At 46.2% G+C, this 13,904-nt stretch overlaps 1 protein-coding gene across 2 annotated transcripts in view; it reads right to left on the bottom strand.

Moving 5' to 3' along the window:
* The window catches only part of fam117bb (family with sequence similarity 117 member Bb), a 289,990-nt gene that overhangs the window by 44,420 nt on the left and 231,666 nt on the right, over nucleotides 1–13,904 (bottom strand). The window contains exon 5 of one of the 2 annotated variants that reach the window (XM_070876236.1): nucleotides 1,844–1,996. The exons of the other annotated variant lie outside the window; for it this stretch is intronic. Within the exon in view, the coding sequence (XP_070732337.1) occupies nucleotides 1,844–1,996 (153 nt within the window). The remainder of the gene's footprint in view (nucleotides 1–1,843; nucleotides 1,997–13,904) is intronic. 2 annotated transcript variants of the gene reach the window in all.

Below are 13,904 nucleotides of genomic sequence, written 5' to 3'. Positions count from 1 at the left end.
CTCTATTCCTGAAGGCATCAAGTCTGTGTGTGGCACAATTCCAAGGAACCAGTCACCTTCCCATGGGCCATTCTTAATGCATGATCCAAGTTACTTAGTGGCGCTTTGAGCACAACACTTGCTGACGCTTTGAGCACAACACTTGCTGGAATCAGGTGGGGAAATCTTGGATGATTTCCTCCTCTCTAATTTGGGGGCCATTATTTCTACTGCAACTGAGATCACTAGCTCAACACAGGCTAGGAGCTGAATTTCGATGTTCCCAGTCTGTCTGGCTCTGCTATTCACTGCTTTAACCACATCTGGGGTTTAATATTAATCACACTCAACTCACCTACAGGGCTCAGCCTAACTCTGTGGCAAAGTTTTTTTTGCATATGATGGCTTCGAGTTGGCAGAATCAAACCCAGGATGTTCTCCGAGAATGAGACACAAAAATCGCATACAACCATATTGTGAGCAGTTGAGAGTTAACACTGAAAGTTGCTGTATTGTGGTAGCTGTTGTGATGAGACAAGAACATTTAATAGTTCTTAAACTCAAGACACCTCGTCAGGTATGACTTCAAAATGAGTATTTTGTTCGTGAGCATGAAGAGAACAAACAGCTTGCACTTATATAGCATTTTTTAGTAGTAAAACATGTCAAGGTATTTCATGCAAGAGGAAAATGGATACCAAGCAGAAGAGTTAGTTGAGGTGACCATAGGCCTGTTTAGGAAGAGAGTTGCAAAGCACAGGGCTGTGAAGGCCCAAGGCTCTGCCACTGATGGTGGAGCAGAAGGAGAGGGATGAATAGTTGGGCAAAACGGGAAGCATGCAAGAGTACAAGCTGAGACTTAGGGCAGGAGCAGGATGCAGAAATCCTATGATCAGGATTTTAAAATAAATGCAGTTGGGGGTGGTGTGTCAATTGAAATCAACAAGGATAAACAACATTTAATAAGGGATGGGACAACTTGAACAAACACACTTTATTTTCAAAAACATGATATTAGCAGGGACTCCCTTACCAGGTAGAAGGTTTACCTAAGGAGGGGAGGGGGCAATGTACAATATACAGTGTGAAAAGGAGAAAATGACAAAGGTGACCACTCAACATTAAAGTCTTTGAGGAAAGACATCTAAATGTTTTTTCCATAGTGACTGAGTTCACTGCTGGAAAATATGGAATACACACTGAATTCAGTATAATTATTGTACTAAACCCCTAAGCTATCTGAAGGAATTCCATTCAAAACAGACAGACATAAAATAGATACACCAAACTTGATGATAGCAAGTTATTACTTGATTCTTTCATTGCAACTGTCCACAAACTATGATGAGTCTGGTTTTGGGGCTGCTGCCAGTACCTTTAGTACTGTATCTGAAAACTGGACAATTAAAGTCAGGTTTCTGATCCATATGTTTCAAAACTGTTCTGTGCATGCTTGAGTGGGATCTGCACAGGGCTTGATACATGAATGAGCAGGACCCACCCTGCGCCTGTCATTTTGCCTGGAGAAAATGGTGGCAGCCCTAACAAATTGGAGCATTTTGCTGAAATTTGCAGCACCACTGTTGTTCTCTGAAACTGCCAGATATTCATTAAGCATGGAATTAGTTCAATATCTCAGATCTGATGTTATTCACTAATTTTACTGAAAATAAATATGCTCACGCAGAAAACGTACAGATACTAAGCCCTGTGCTTTTCTGAACAGCTTTTGGACAAGGCTTTTGCTAGTAACCACACAATATGCATCTATTTGTAAACAAACTAAATAAATACCAATATAGCCTGGTCTGAATTATTAAAGTACCTTGCCACCAGAGGGCACTCTGGATAAAGAAACACTTACAATCATCATCTGCACCTCTTTGTCCCCACTCTCCCTGATAATAATTCTCTCAATCTCCTGGTTAAGACCCTCGACACTATTGCGGAATCGGGAAACAGTCGACTTTGAAATCGGAATCGCCACTGGAATCAAAATAGTCTTTGGAATGGGTGCCTAAAACACAAGAATTTTAACAAAACAGCACATCAGTACACAGGGAACGAGAAAGCTGCATTTTACAGATTGATGAGAGTCAATTTAAAATATGCAAAAGAACCCTAAAAACAGAACTAAAAGATGCAACATCTTGTTTACTAATAATCTACGTGTAAATTTTACAAGCTGCAAATCTCTATATCATTAATACTAAAACAACAAAGGAAGTTTTTGTTATGGCAAGAGCAACTCAACCTCCTTAGTAGAAGGCTTTCAACCACTTGTGTTAACACTATACGACTGCTTTTCCATTGAGACAAAACAGCTTCCAAAGTATAGGAATACAAGTGGAGTTTGAATGGAGAGTCAGGTCAGTGATCCAAAAAGCTGCCGCCCACACCTTGCCTCAGTCGGCCATCACCCTGAGCCATTGACATCTACTACTCCCCCCAGTGTACAGATTTCAAAATCGTTGTCCATTAATCACGATGGCCTCAACTTCATCCAGACCGTGCTCCACAGCCGAGCCTCCCTCCTCACGGTGCCAAGAGTCTGAACCTTCAGCCCCTCCTCTCAGTGGGAGATTTTTCAGCTGTATACGTCCTACCTTTCAACTCCCCCACCCACTTCACCCTTGCTATTGGGTCTCTTTTTTGGTCATCTCTTCTTTACCTGCTCTGTATCTGCTCGCTCTTATGTGAAGTGCCTTGCAATGTTTAATTACATCACCCACAGACATGGGGTCAGCTTCCACATGTGATGATGACATCAGTTTTTGACCATTAGTTGAGCTTCCGACCTCATGCCATCTCCGCCCCTTCAGTCTTTCTGCTGCTGAAACCCTTACAATACATACCGTTGCCACCTCCAGACTTGACTATTCCACATCGTGACCCCCCGACCTGTGACAGAACAGCTCCACAGGTCGGGAGATGAAAGAGCTCGAGTGGCATACCACTTCAACCTCCAGCGCGAGCTGCTCCAAGTATGCGCCGATTTTGAGATGGACGACTGGGTGACATCAAAACAACCTTGGTCGCCATTTTGGAGTGTGAGCAGGAACAGCGTCAGGACCCAGGTACAGAGGAGTGGGAAGGTCGGGACGGATGAGCGGCGCGAGATCGTGGCGGAGGTGCGACAGATGAGGGTACGGGCCAGCCCACACTGCGATATGTGCGCGCACTAGGCCTGTGCAGCAGAGCTGGTCACCAGATGTCTTGGTTAATCCTCGTCACCGGACCAAGCCCGTGTGGTGGCTGATGTGCAATGGTCACCACATGTTAAAAAAATCCTAGCACAGGCATCTTCCACCCTCTCAATTGGAGTTTAGGACTGGAACATCGGGTCCTTCATCGAAACATCTGTGAACTCCTGGAAGCAAGTCATCCTCGTTCGAGGGACCGCCTTTGATGATGATGACTATTCCAATACTCTCCAAATCTCCGCTATTCCACACCACCTCTTGTCTTCTCCATCTCTCTTTCCTCAAAACAAATGGGGTTTTGGTCATCCCTCCTACAATGTGGCATTTTTGTTTAATAAAGGTGCTATATAAATTAAAAGTTGCTGTAAAGGCACCATATGATCTGACTTGAGAGTATATTATGCTAAGAATGTGAACCCAGCCCCAGAAAGTTGTCTGTGCAGCTGCTTTACTCTATCTCCCCAGTCTGTGTTTGAATACAGAATGAAAGCCCTTTCGTTTTCAGTTCCACAGTAGTGCAGCCCACAGCAGTCACATATTTCTCAGCACCAGAACTTAAAGTGCACCAAACATCTAGAACATAAGAACATACGAATTAGGAACTGGAGTAGGCCATCTAGCCTCTCGAGCCTGCTCCGCCATTCAAAAAGATCATGGCTGATCTGGCAGTGGACTCAGCTCCACTTACCCGCCCGCTCCCCGTAACCTTTAATTCCCTTATTGGTTAAAAATCTATCTGTGATTTGAATATATTCAATGAGCTAGCCACAACTGCTTCCCTGGGCAGAGAATTCCACAGATTCACAACCCTCTGGGAGAAGAAATTCCTTCTCAACTCAAATTGGCTCCCCTGTATTTTGAGGCTGTGCCCCCGAGTTCCAGTCTCCCCGACCAGTGGAAACAACCTCTCTGCCTCTATCTTGTCTATCCCTTTCATTATTTTAAATGTTTCTATAAGATCACCCCTCATCCTTCTGAACTCCAAGGAGTAAAGACCCAGTCTACTCAATCTATCATCATAAGGTAACCCCCTCATCTCCGGGATCAGCTGAGTGAATCGTCTCTGTACCCCCTCCAAGGCTAGTATATCCTTCCTTAAGTAAGGTGACCAAAACTGCACGCAGTACTCCAGGTGCGGCCTCACCAATACCCTATACAGTTGCAGCAGGACATCCCTGCTTTTGTACTCCATCCCTCTTGCAATGAAGGCCAACATTCCATTCGCCTTCCTGATTACCTGCTGCACCTGCAAACTAACCTTTTTGGGATTCATGCACAAGGACCCCCAGGTCCCTCTGCACCGCAGCATGTTGTAATTTCTCTCCATTCAAGTAATATTTCCTTTTACTGTTTTTTTCCCCCCCCAAGGTGGATGACTTCACATTTTCCGACATTGTATTCCATCTGCCATACCTTAGCCCATTCGCTTAACCTATCTAAATCTCTTTGCAGCCTCTCTGTATCCTCTACACAACCCGCTTTTCCCACTAATCTTTGTGTCATCTGCAAATTTTGTTACACTACACTCTGTCCCCTCTTCCAGGTCATCTATGTATATTGTAAACAGTTGTGGTCCCAGCACCGATCCCTGTGGCACACCACTAACCACGATTTCCAACACGAAAAGGACCCATTTATCCAGACTCTCTGCTTTCTGTTAGCCAGCCAATTCTCGATCCATGCCATTACATTTCCTCTGACTCCACATACCTTTATCTTCTGCAGTAACCTTTTGTGTGGCACCTTATCGAATGCCTTTTGTAAATCTAAATACACCACATCCATCGGTACACCTCGATCCACCATGCTCGTTATATCCTCAAAGAATTCCAGTAAATTAGTTAAACATGATTTCTCCTTCATGAATCCATGTTGCGTCTGCTTGATTGCACTATTCCTATCTAGATGTCCCGTTATTTCTTCCTTAATGATAGCTTCAAGCATTTTCCCCAATACAGATGTTAAACTAACCAGCTTTTTGTCTGCCCCCTTTTTAAAACAGAGGTGTTACATTAGCTGCTTTCCAATCCGCTGCTACCTCCCCAGAGTCCAGAGAATTTTGGTAGATTATAACATAGAAACATAGAAAATAGGTGCAGGAGCAGGCCATTCAGCCCTTCTAGCCTGCACCGCCATTCAATGAGTTCATGGCTGAACATGAAACTTCAGTACCCCCTTCCTGCTTTCTCGCCATAACCCTTGATCCCCCGAGTAGTAAGGACTTCATCTAACTCCCTTTTGAATATATTTAGTGAATTGGCCTCAACTACTTTCTGTGGTAGAGAATTCCACAGGTTCACCACTCTCTGGGTGAAGAAGTTTCTCCTCATCTCGGTCCTAAATGGCTTACCCCTTATCCTCAGACTGTGACCCCTGGTTCTGGACTTCCCCAACATTGGGAACATTCTTTCTGCATCTAACCTGTCTAAACCCGTCAGAATTTTAAACGTTTCTATGAGGTCCCCTCTCATTCTTCTGAACTCCAGTGAATACAAGCCCAGTTGATCCAATCTTTCTTGATAGGTCAGTCCCGCCATCCCAGGAATCAGTCTGGTGAACCTTCGCTGCACTCCCTCAATAGCAAGAATGTCCTTCCTCAAGTTAGGAGACCAAAACTGTACACAATACTCCAGGTGTGGCCTCACCAAGGCCCTGTACAACTGTAGCAACACCTCCCTGCCCCTGTATTCAAATCCCCTCGCTATGAAGGCCAACATGCCATTTGCTTTCTTAACCGCCTGCTGTACCTGCATGCTAACCTTCAATGACTGATGTACCATGACACCCAGGTCTCGTTGCACCTTCCCTTTTCCTAATCTGTCACCATTCAGATAATAGTCTGTCTCTCTGTTTTTACCACCAAAGTGGATAACCTCACATTTATCCACATTATACTTCATCTGCCATGCATTTGCCCACTCACCTAACCTATCCAAGTCACTCTGCAGCCTAATAGCATCCTCCTCGCAGCTCACACTGCCACCCAACTTAGTATCATCCGCAAATTTGGAGATCCTGCATTTAATCCCCTCGTCTAAATCATTAATGTACAATGTAAACAGCTGGGGCCCCAGCACAGAACCTTGCGGCACTCCACTAGTCACTGCCTGCCATTCTGAAAAGTACCCGTTTACTCCTACTCTTTGCTTCCTGTCTGACAACCAGTTCTCAATCCACGTCAGCACACTACCCCCAATCCCATGTGCTTTAACTTTGCACATTAATCTCTTGTGTGGGACCTTGTCGAAAGCCTTCTGAAAGTCCAAATATACCACATCAACTGGTTCTCCTTTGTCCACTTTACTGGAAACATCCTCAAAAAATTCCAGAAGATTTGTCAAGCATGATTTCCCTTTCACAAATCCATGCTGACTTGGACCTATCATGTCACCATTTTCCAGATGCACTGCTATGACATCCTTAATAATTGATTCCATCATTTTACCCACTACTGAGGTCAGGCTGACCGGTCTATAATTCCCTGTTTTCTCTCTCCCTCCTTTTTTAAAAAGTGGGGTTACATTGGCTACCCTCCACTCCATAGGAACTGATCCAGAGTCAATGGAATGTTGGAAAATGACTGTCAATGCATCCGCTATTTCCAAGGCCACCTCCTTAAGTACTCTAGGATGCAGTCCATCAGGCCCTGGGGATTTATCGGCCTTCAATCCCATCAATTTCCCCAACACAATTTCCCGACTAATAAAGATTTCCCTCAGTTCCCCCTCCTTACTAGACCCTCTGACCCCTTTTATATCCGAAAGGTTGTTTGTATCCTCCTTAGTGAATACCGAACCAAAGTACTTGTTCAATTGGTCTGCCATTTCTTTGTTCCCCGTTATGACTTCCCCTGATTCTGACTGCAGGGGACCTACGTTTGTCTTCACCAACCTTTTTCTCTTTACATACCTATAGAAACTTTTGCAATCCGCCTTAATGTTCCCTGCAAGCTTCTTCTCGTACTCCATTTTCCCTGCCCTAATCAAACCCTTTGTCCTCCTCTGCTGAGTTCTAAATTTCTCCCAGTCCCCAGGTTCGCTGCTATTTCTGGCCAATTTGTATGCCACTTCCTTGGCTTTAATACTATCCCTGATTTCCCTAGATAGCCACGGTTGAGCCACCTTCCCTTTTTTATTTTTACGCCAGACAGGAATGTACAATTGTTGTAATTCATCCATGCGGTCTCTAAATGTCTGCCATTGCCCATCCACAGTCAACCCCCTAAGTATCATTCGCCAATCTATCCTAGCCAATTCACGCCTCATACCTTCAAAGTTACCCTTCTTTAAGTTCTGGACCATGGTCTCTGAAATTACTGTTTCATTCTCCATCCTAATGCAGAATTCCACCATATTATGGTCACTCTTCCCCAAGGGGCCTCGCACAATGAGATTGCTAATTAATCCTCTCTCATTACACAACACCCAGTCTAAGATGGCCTCCCCCCTAGTTGGTTCCTCAACATATTGGTCTAGAAAACCATCCCTTATGCACTCCAGGAAATCCTCCTCCACCGTATTGCTTCCAGTTTGGCTAGCCCAATCTATGTGCATATTAAAGTCACCCATTATAACTGCTACACCTTTATTGCATGCACCCCTAATTTCCTGTTTGATGCCCTCCCCAACATCCCTATTACTGTTTGGAGGTCTGTACACAACTCCTAACGTTTTTTGCCCTTTGGTGTTCTGCAGCTCTACCCATATAGATTCCACATCATCCAAGCTAATGTCTTTCCTAACTATTGCATTAATCTCCTCTTTAACCAGCAATGCTACCCCACCTCCTTTTCCTTTTATTCTATCCTTCCTGAATGTTGAATACCCCTGGATGTTGAGTTCCCAGCCCTGATCATCCTGGAGCCACGTCTCCGTAATCCCAATCACATCATATTTGTTAACATCTATTTGCACAATTAATTCATCCACCTTATTGCGGATACTCCTTGCATTAAGACACAAAGCCTTCAGGCTTGTTTTATTAACACCCTTTGTCCTTTTAGAATTTTGCTGTACAGTGGCCCTTTTTGTTCTTTGCCTTGGGTTTCTCTGCCCTCCACTTTTCCTCATCTCCTTTCTGTCTTTTGCTTTTGTCTCCTTTTTGTTTCCCTCTGTCTCCCTGCATTGGTTCCCATCCCCCTGCCATATTAGTTTAAATCCTCCCCAACAGCACTAGCAAACACTCCCCCTAGGACATTGGTTCCGGTCCTGCCCAGGTGCAGACCGTCCGGTTTGTACTGGTCCCACCTCCCCCAGAACCGGTCCCAATGCCCCAGGAATTTGAATCCCTCCCTGCTGCACCACTGCTCAAGCCACGTATTCATCTGCGCTATCCTGCGATTCCTACTCTGACTATCACGTGGCACTGGTAGCAATCCCGAGATTACTACTTTTGAGGTCCTACTTTTTAATTTAGCTCCTAGCTCCTTAAATTCATTTCGTAGGACCTCATCCCTTTTTTTACCTATGTCGTTGGTACCAATGTGCACTACGACAACTGGCTGTTCTCCCTCCCATTTCAGAATGTCCTGCACCCGCTCCGAGACATCCTTGACCCTTGCACCAGGGAGGCAACATACCATCCTGGAGTCTCGGTTGCGGCCGCAGAAACGCCTATCTATTCCCCTCACAATTGAATCCCCTATCACTATCGCTCTCCCACTCTTTTTCTTGCCCTCCTGTGCAGCAGAGCCAGCCACGGTGCCATGAACTTGGCTGCTGCTGCCCTCCCCTGATGAGTCATTCCCCTCAACAGTACTCAAAGCGGTGTATCTGTTTTGCAGGGGGATAACCACAGGGGACCCCTGCACTACCTTCCTTGCACTACTCTTCCTGCTGGTCTTCCATTCCCTATCTGGCTGTGGACCCTTTCCCTGCGGTAAGACCAACTCACTACACGTGATACTCACGTCATTCTCAGCATCGTGGATGCTCCAGAGTAAATCCACCCTCAGCTCCAATTCCGCAACGCGGACCGTCAGGAGCCGGAGGTGGACACACTTCCCGCACACGTAGTCGTCAGGGACACCGGAAGTGTCCCTGAGTTCCCACATGGTACAGGAGGAGCATAACACCCGACCGAGCTCTCCTGCCATGAATTAACCCTTAGATACACTTAAACTGGTAATAACAATGTTAAAAGTTACTGACCAATATAAGAAGAAAAAGAAAAACTACTCACCAATCACCAGCCAATCACTTACCCCCTAGGCTGTGACGTCACCTTTGTATCTTTGCCTTCTCCCTGTAGCTGCACCGGTACGCCTCTCGCCGACCCCGGACTCGCGCTGCTCCGAGCTCCCGCCTCCTCGACTGACTGCTCGAACTGCTCGACTCCCGCTGGCCTTAATTGGCCTCACGCCGACCCCGGACTCGCGCTGCTCCGAGCTCCCGCCTCCTCGAATGCATCTGCTATAACTTCCGCCATCTCTGGGATGCATTTCATCAGGACCAGGGGACTTGTCTACCTTGAGTCCCATTAGCCTGTCCAGCATTACCTCCCTAGTGATAGTGATTGTCTCAAGGTCCTCCCTTCCCACATTCCAGTGACCAGCAATTTTTGGCATGGTTTTTGGGTCTTCCACTGTGAAGACCGAAGCAAAATAATTGTTTAAAGGTCTCAGCCATTTCCACATTTCCCATTATTAAATCCCCCTTCTCATCTTCGAAGGGACCAACATTTACTTTAGTCACTTTTCCGTTTTATATATCGGTAAAAGCTTTTACTATCTGTTTTTATGTTTTGCGCAAGTTTACTTTCGTAATCTATCTTTCCTTTCTTTATTGCTTTCTTAGTCATTCTTTGCTGTTGTTTAAAATTTTCCCAATCTTCTAGTTTCCCACTAACCTTGGCCACCTTATACGCATTGGTTTTTAATTTGATACGCTCCTTTATTTCCTTGGTTCTCTTACCGCCCTTCTTTTTCACTGGAATATATTTTTGTTGAGCACTATGAAAGAGCTCCTTAAAAGTCCTCCACTGTTCCTCAATTGTGCCACCTACTTTAGCTAACTCTGCCCTCATCCCACTGCAGTCCCCTTTGTTTAAGCATAGTACGCTCGTTTGAGACACTACTTCCTCAGCCTCAATCTGCATTACAAATTCAACCATACTGTGATCACTCATTCAGAGAGGATCTTTTACTCGGAGATCGTTTATTTTTCCTGTCTCATTACACAGGACCAGATCTAAGATAGCTTGCTCCCTTGTAGGTTCTGTAACATACTGTTCTAAGAAACAATCCCGTATGCATTCTATGAATTCCTCCTCCAGGCTACCCCGTGCGATTTGATTTGACCGATCGATATGTAGGTTAAAATCCCCCATGATTACTGCCATTCCTTTTTCACATGCCTCCATTATTCCCTTGATTAGTGTCTGCCCCACCGTGAAGTTATTATTTGGGGGCCTATAAACTACGCCCACCAGTGACTTTTTCCCCTTACTATCTCTAATCTCCACCCACAATGATTCAACATTTTGTTCATTGTAGCCACCATCATCTCTCACAACTGTCCCGATATCATTCTTTATTAACAGAGCTACCCCACCTCCTTTCCCTTCTTGTCTATCCTTCCGAATTGTCAGATACCCCAATATGTTTAATTCCCAGTCTTGGCCACCCTGCAACCACGTTTCAGTAATGGCCACCAAATCATACCCATTTGTAATGATTTGTGCCGTCAACTCATTTACTTTATTTCGAATGCTGCGTGCGTTTAGGTAGAGTGTTTTAATACTAGTTTTTAAACCATGATTTTTAGTTTTGACCCCTCATGCAGCCCCTTTATATTCATATATATTGTCCCTTCCTATCACCTTGTGGTTTACATTTATCCCAGTGCTACTCTGCTCTGTTGCCTCCTGCCTTTTGCATTCTTTCTTGGGGTCCTGTTCATCTGCGCTCTCACCCACTCTAACTAGCTCCGAGCCCTCTCCTGGGTTCCGAATACTCCTCGCATTGAGGCACCGAGCTTTCAGGCTTGCCTTTTTATTACACTTTGACCCTTGAGAATTTTGCTGTACTTTTTAAATTTAGCTCCTAGCTCCTTAAATTCGTCTCGTAGGACCTCATCCCTTTTTTTAAAAAACCTATGTCGTTGGTACCAATGTGCACCATGACAACTGGCTGTTCTCCCTCCCTTTTTAGGATGTCCTGCATCTACAGCACCATTCGGTCTATAAACATTGCTGAATACATGGGCACAAGTATGAACTTCTCATTCATGAATGAACATATTTATTCAGTTGCACAAGATAGCCACTACATGATTTAGAAAGGCAACTACCATTTCCTCAGAACTGGCAACTGCTGATCTCAGCCATAGTATTAGCATCATCATTGTTATGTATTTAACCCCTTGTAACCTGTATTACACTACCACCAGAGGACCTACCTGTCGGAGTCCCAAGAGATCCCAGCATCCCTTGGGAGCATGATATATAAGCAGGTCACCCACGAGGTACCTGCACTCTGGAGTCTTATTAAAGGAGCTAAAATCATACTTGCTCATTGTTCACAGTACTCAGTTTCATCCTTTGTTATGAGCATAGCAATCATCATCATATCAAGGAAGACTTGCTTCCACTACTAAAGTGAGTTGTTTAGTGGTTAAACAGTCCAACACGAGAGCCACAGACCCAGTCACAGGTGGGACAGACATTCGTCGGGGGAAGGTGGGTCTGACTTGCCGCACACAACTTCCGCTGCCTGCGCTTGACCTCTTCACGCTCGCAGCGTTGAGATTCGAAGAGCTCAACGCCCTCCCGGATGCACTTTCTCCACCTCGGGCGGTTTTCGGCCAGGGACTCCCAAGTGTCCGTGGTGATGTTGCACTTCACCAGGGAGGCTTTGAGGATGTCCTTGTAGCGTTTCCACCGCCCACATTTGGCTCGTTTGTCGTGAAGGAGCTCCGCGTAGAGCAATTGCTTAGGGAGTCTCGTGTCTGGCATGTGAACTAAGTGGCCTGCTCAGCGAAGCTGATTGAGTGTGGTCAATGCTTCAATGCTGGGGATATTAGCCTGGGCGAGGAAACTGATGTTGGTGCGTCTGTCCTCCCAGGGGTTTTGCAGGATCTTGCGCAGACATCGTTGGTGATATATCTCCAGCAACTTGATGTGTCTTCTGTACATCGTCCATGCCTCTGATCCATACAGGAAGGTGGGTATTACTACAGCCCTGTAGACCATGAGCTTGGTGGTAAGCTTGAGGGCCTGGTCTTCGAACACACTTTTCCTCAGGCGGCTGAAGGCTGCACTGGCGCACTGGAGGCGATGTGGAATCTCCACATCAATGTCTGCCTTTATTGACAAGAGGCTCCCGAGGTATGGGAAGTGGTCCATGTTTGAGGGCCACGCCGTGAATCTTGATGACTGGGGGGCAGTGCTGTGTGGCGAGGACAGGCTGGTGGAGGACCTTTGTCTTACGGATGTTAAGCATAAGGCCCATGCTTTCATACGCCTCGGTGAATATATCGACTATATCCTGGAGTTATGCCTCAATGTGCGCAGACGCAGGCATCGTCCACGTACTGCAGCTCAACGACAGAGGTTGGGGTAATCTTGGACTTGGGTCTGGAGGAGGCGTAGGTTAAACAGCTTCCCACTGGTTCTGTAGTTTAGTTCCACTCCAGTGGGGAGCTTGTCGACAGTGAAGTGGAGCATGGCAGCAAGGAAGACTGAGAAGAGGGTTGGAGCGATGACGCAGCCCTGTTTGACCCCGGTCCGGACGTGAAATGGGTCTGTAATGGATCCGCTGGTGAGGATCACAGCCCGCATGTCGTCGTGGAGCAGGCGAAGGATGTTGACAAACTTTCCAAAACGGAGGACGACGCTCCATAAACCCTCACGGTCGACAGTGTCAAAGGCCTTTGTGAGATTGAAAAAGGCTATGTATAAGAGCTGGCGCTGCTCCCTGCATTTTTCCTGCAGTTGTCGTGCTGCAAAGATTATGTCCGTCGTTCCCCATAGGGAACGAAATCCGCACTGCAACTCCGGGAGGAGCTCCTCAGCCACAGCAGGAAGACGGTTGAGGAGAACTGTAGCGACAACCTACCCAGTGGTTGATAGTAGAGAGATTCCCCTGTAGTTGCCGCAGTCGGATTTGTTCCCCTTTTTAAAAATGGACACGATCACTGCATCTGAGATCTGCCAGCATGCTCTTCTCCCTCGAAATAAGAGCGATGAGGTCATGTATCCGCGCCAACAGCGCTTCTCCGCCATATTTTAGTGCCTCAGCAGGAATTCCATCTGCATCCGTAGCCTCGTTATTCTTAAGCTGTTTTATGGCTTGGCCTACCTCGTGCAGCGTTGGGGTTTCACTGAGGTGGTGGCGGGTAGCATGCTGCGGGATGGAGTTGTGAACACTCGAGTCAAACGCAGAGTCTCGATTGAGGAGATCTTCAAAGTGCTCCTTCCAGCGGGCCCTGACAGCCTCGGTGCCCTTGGAGTGTTTCCCCGTTCTTGGCCAGGAATGGGATGGGGCCTTGGGAGTTTGGACCCTAGGTGGCCTTGACTGCAATGAAGAATCCTCGTGTGTCGTGGCTGTTGGCGAGTTGTTGTATCACCACCCACCACCTGTTCTTTAGGTCCCGGGTTTTTTGTTGAACCTCAGCCTTGAGCCATCTATAACTTTGCTTTGCAGCTCCCGAGTTGGGTTGTTGCTTGAGGCTCAGAAATGCTCTGCGCTTACGATCTATTAGTTCTTGGATCTCCTGATCGTTT

Source organism: Pristiophorus japonicus, chromosome 3, assembly GCF_044704955.1.
Source record: "Pristiophorus japonicus isolate sPriJap1 chromosome 3, sPriJap1.hap1, whole genome shotgun sequence".
In the NCBI taxonomy this organism is placed as follows: domain Eukaryota; kingdom Metazoa; phylum Chordata; class Chondrichthyes; family Pristiophoridae; genus Pristiophorus; species Pristiophorus japonicus.
Note: the sequence above shows the minus strand (reverse complement) of the source record. Positions and strands in the feature narration are given on the sequence as shown.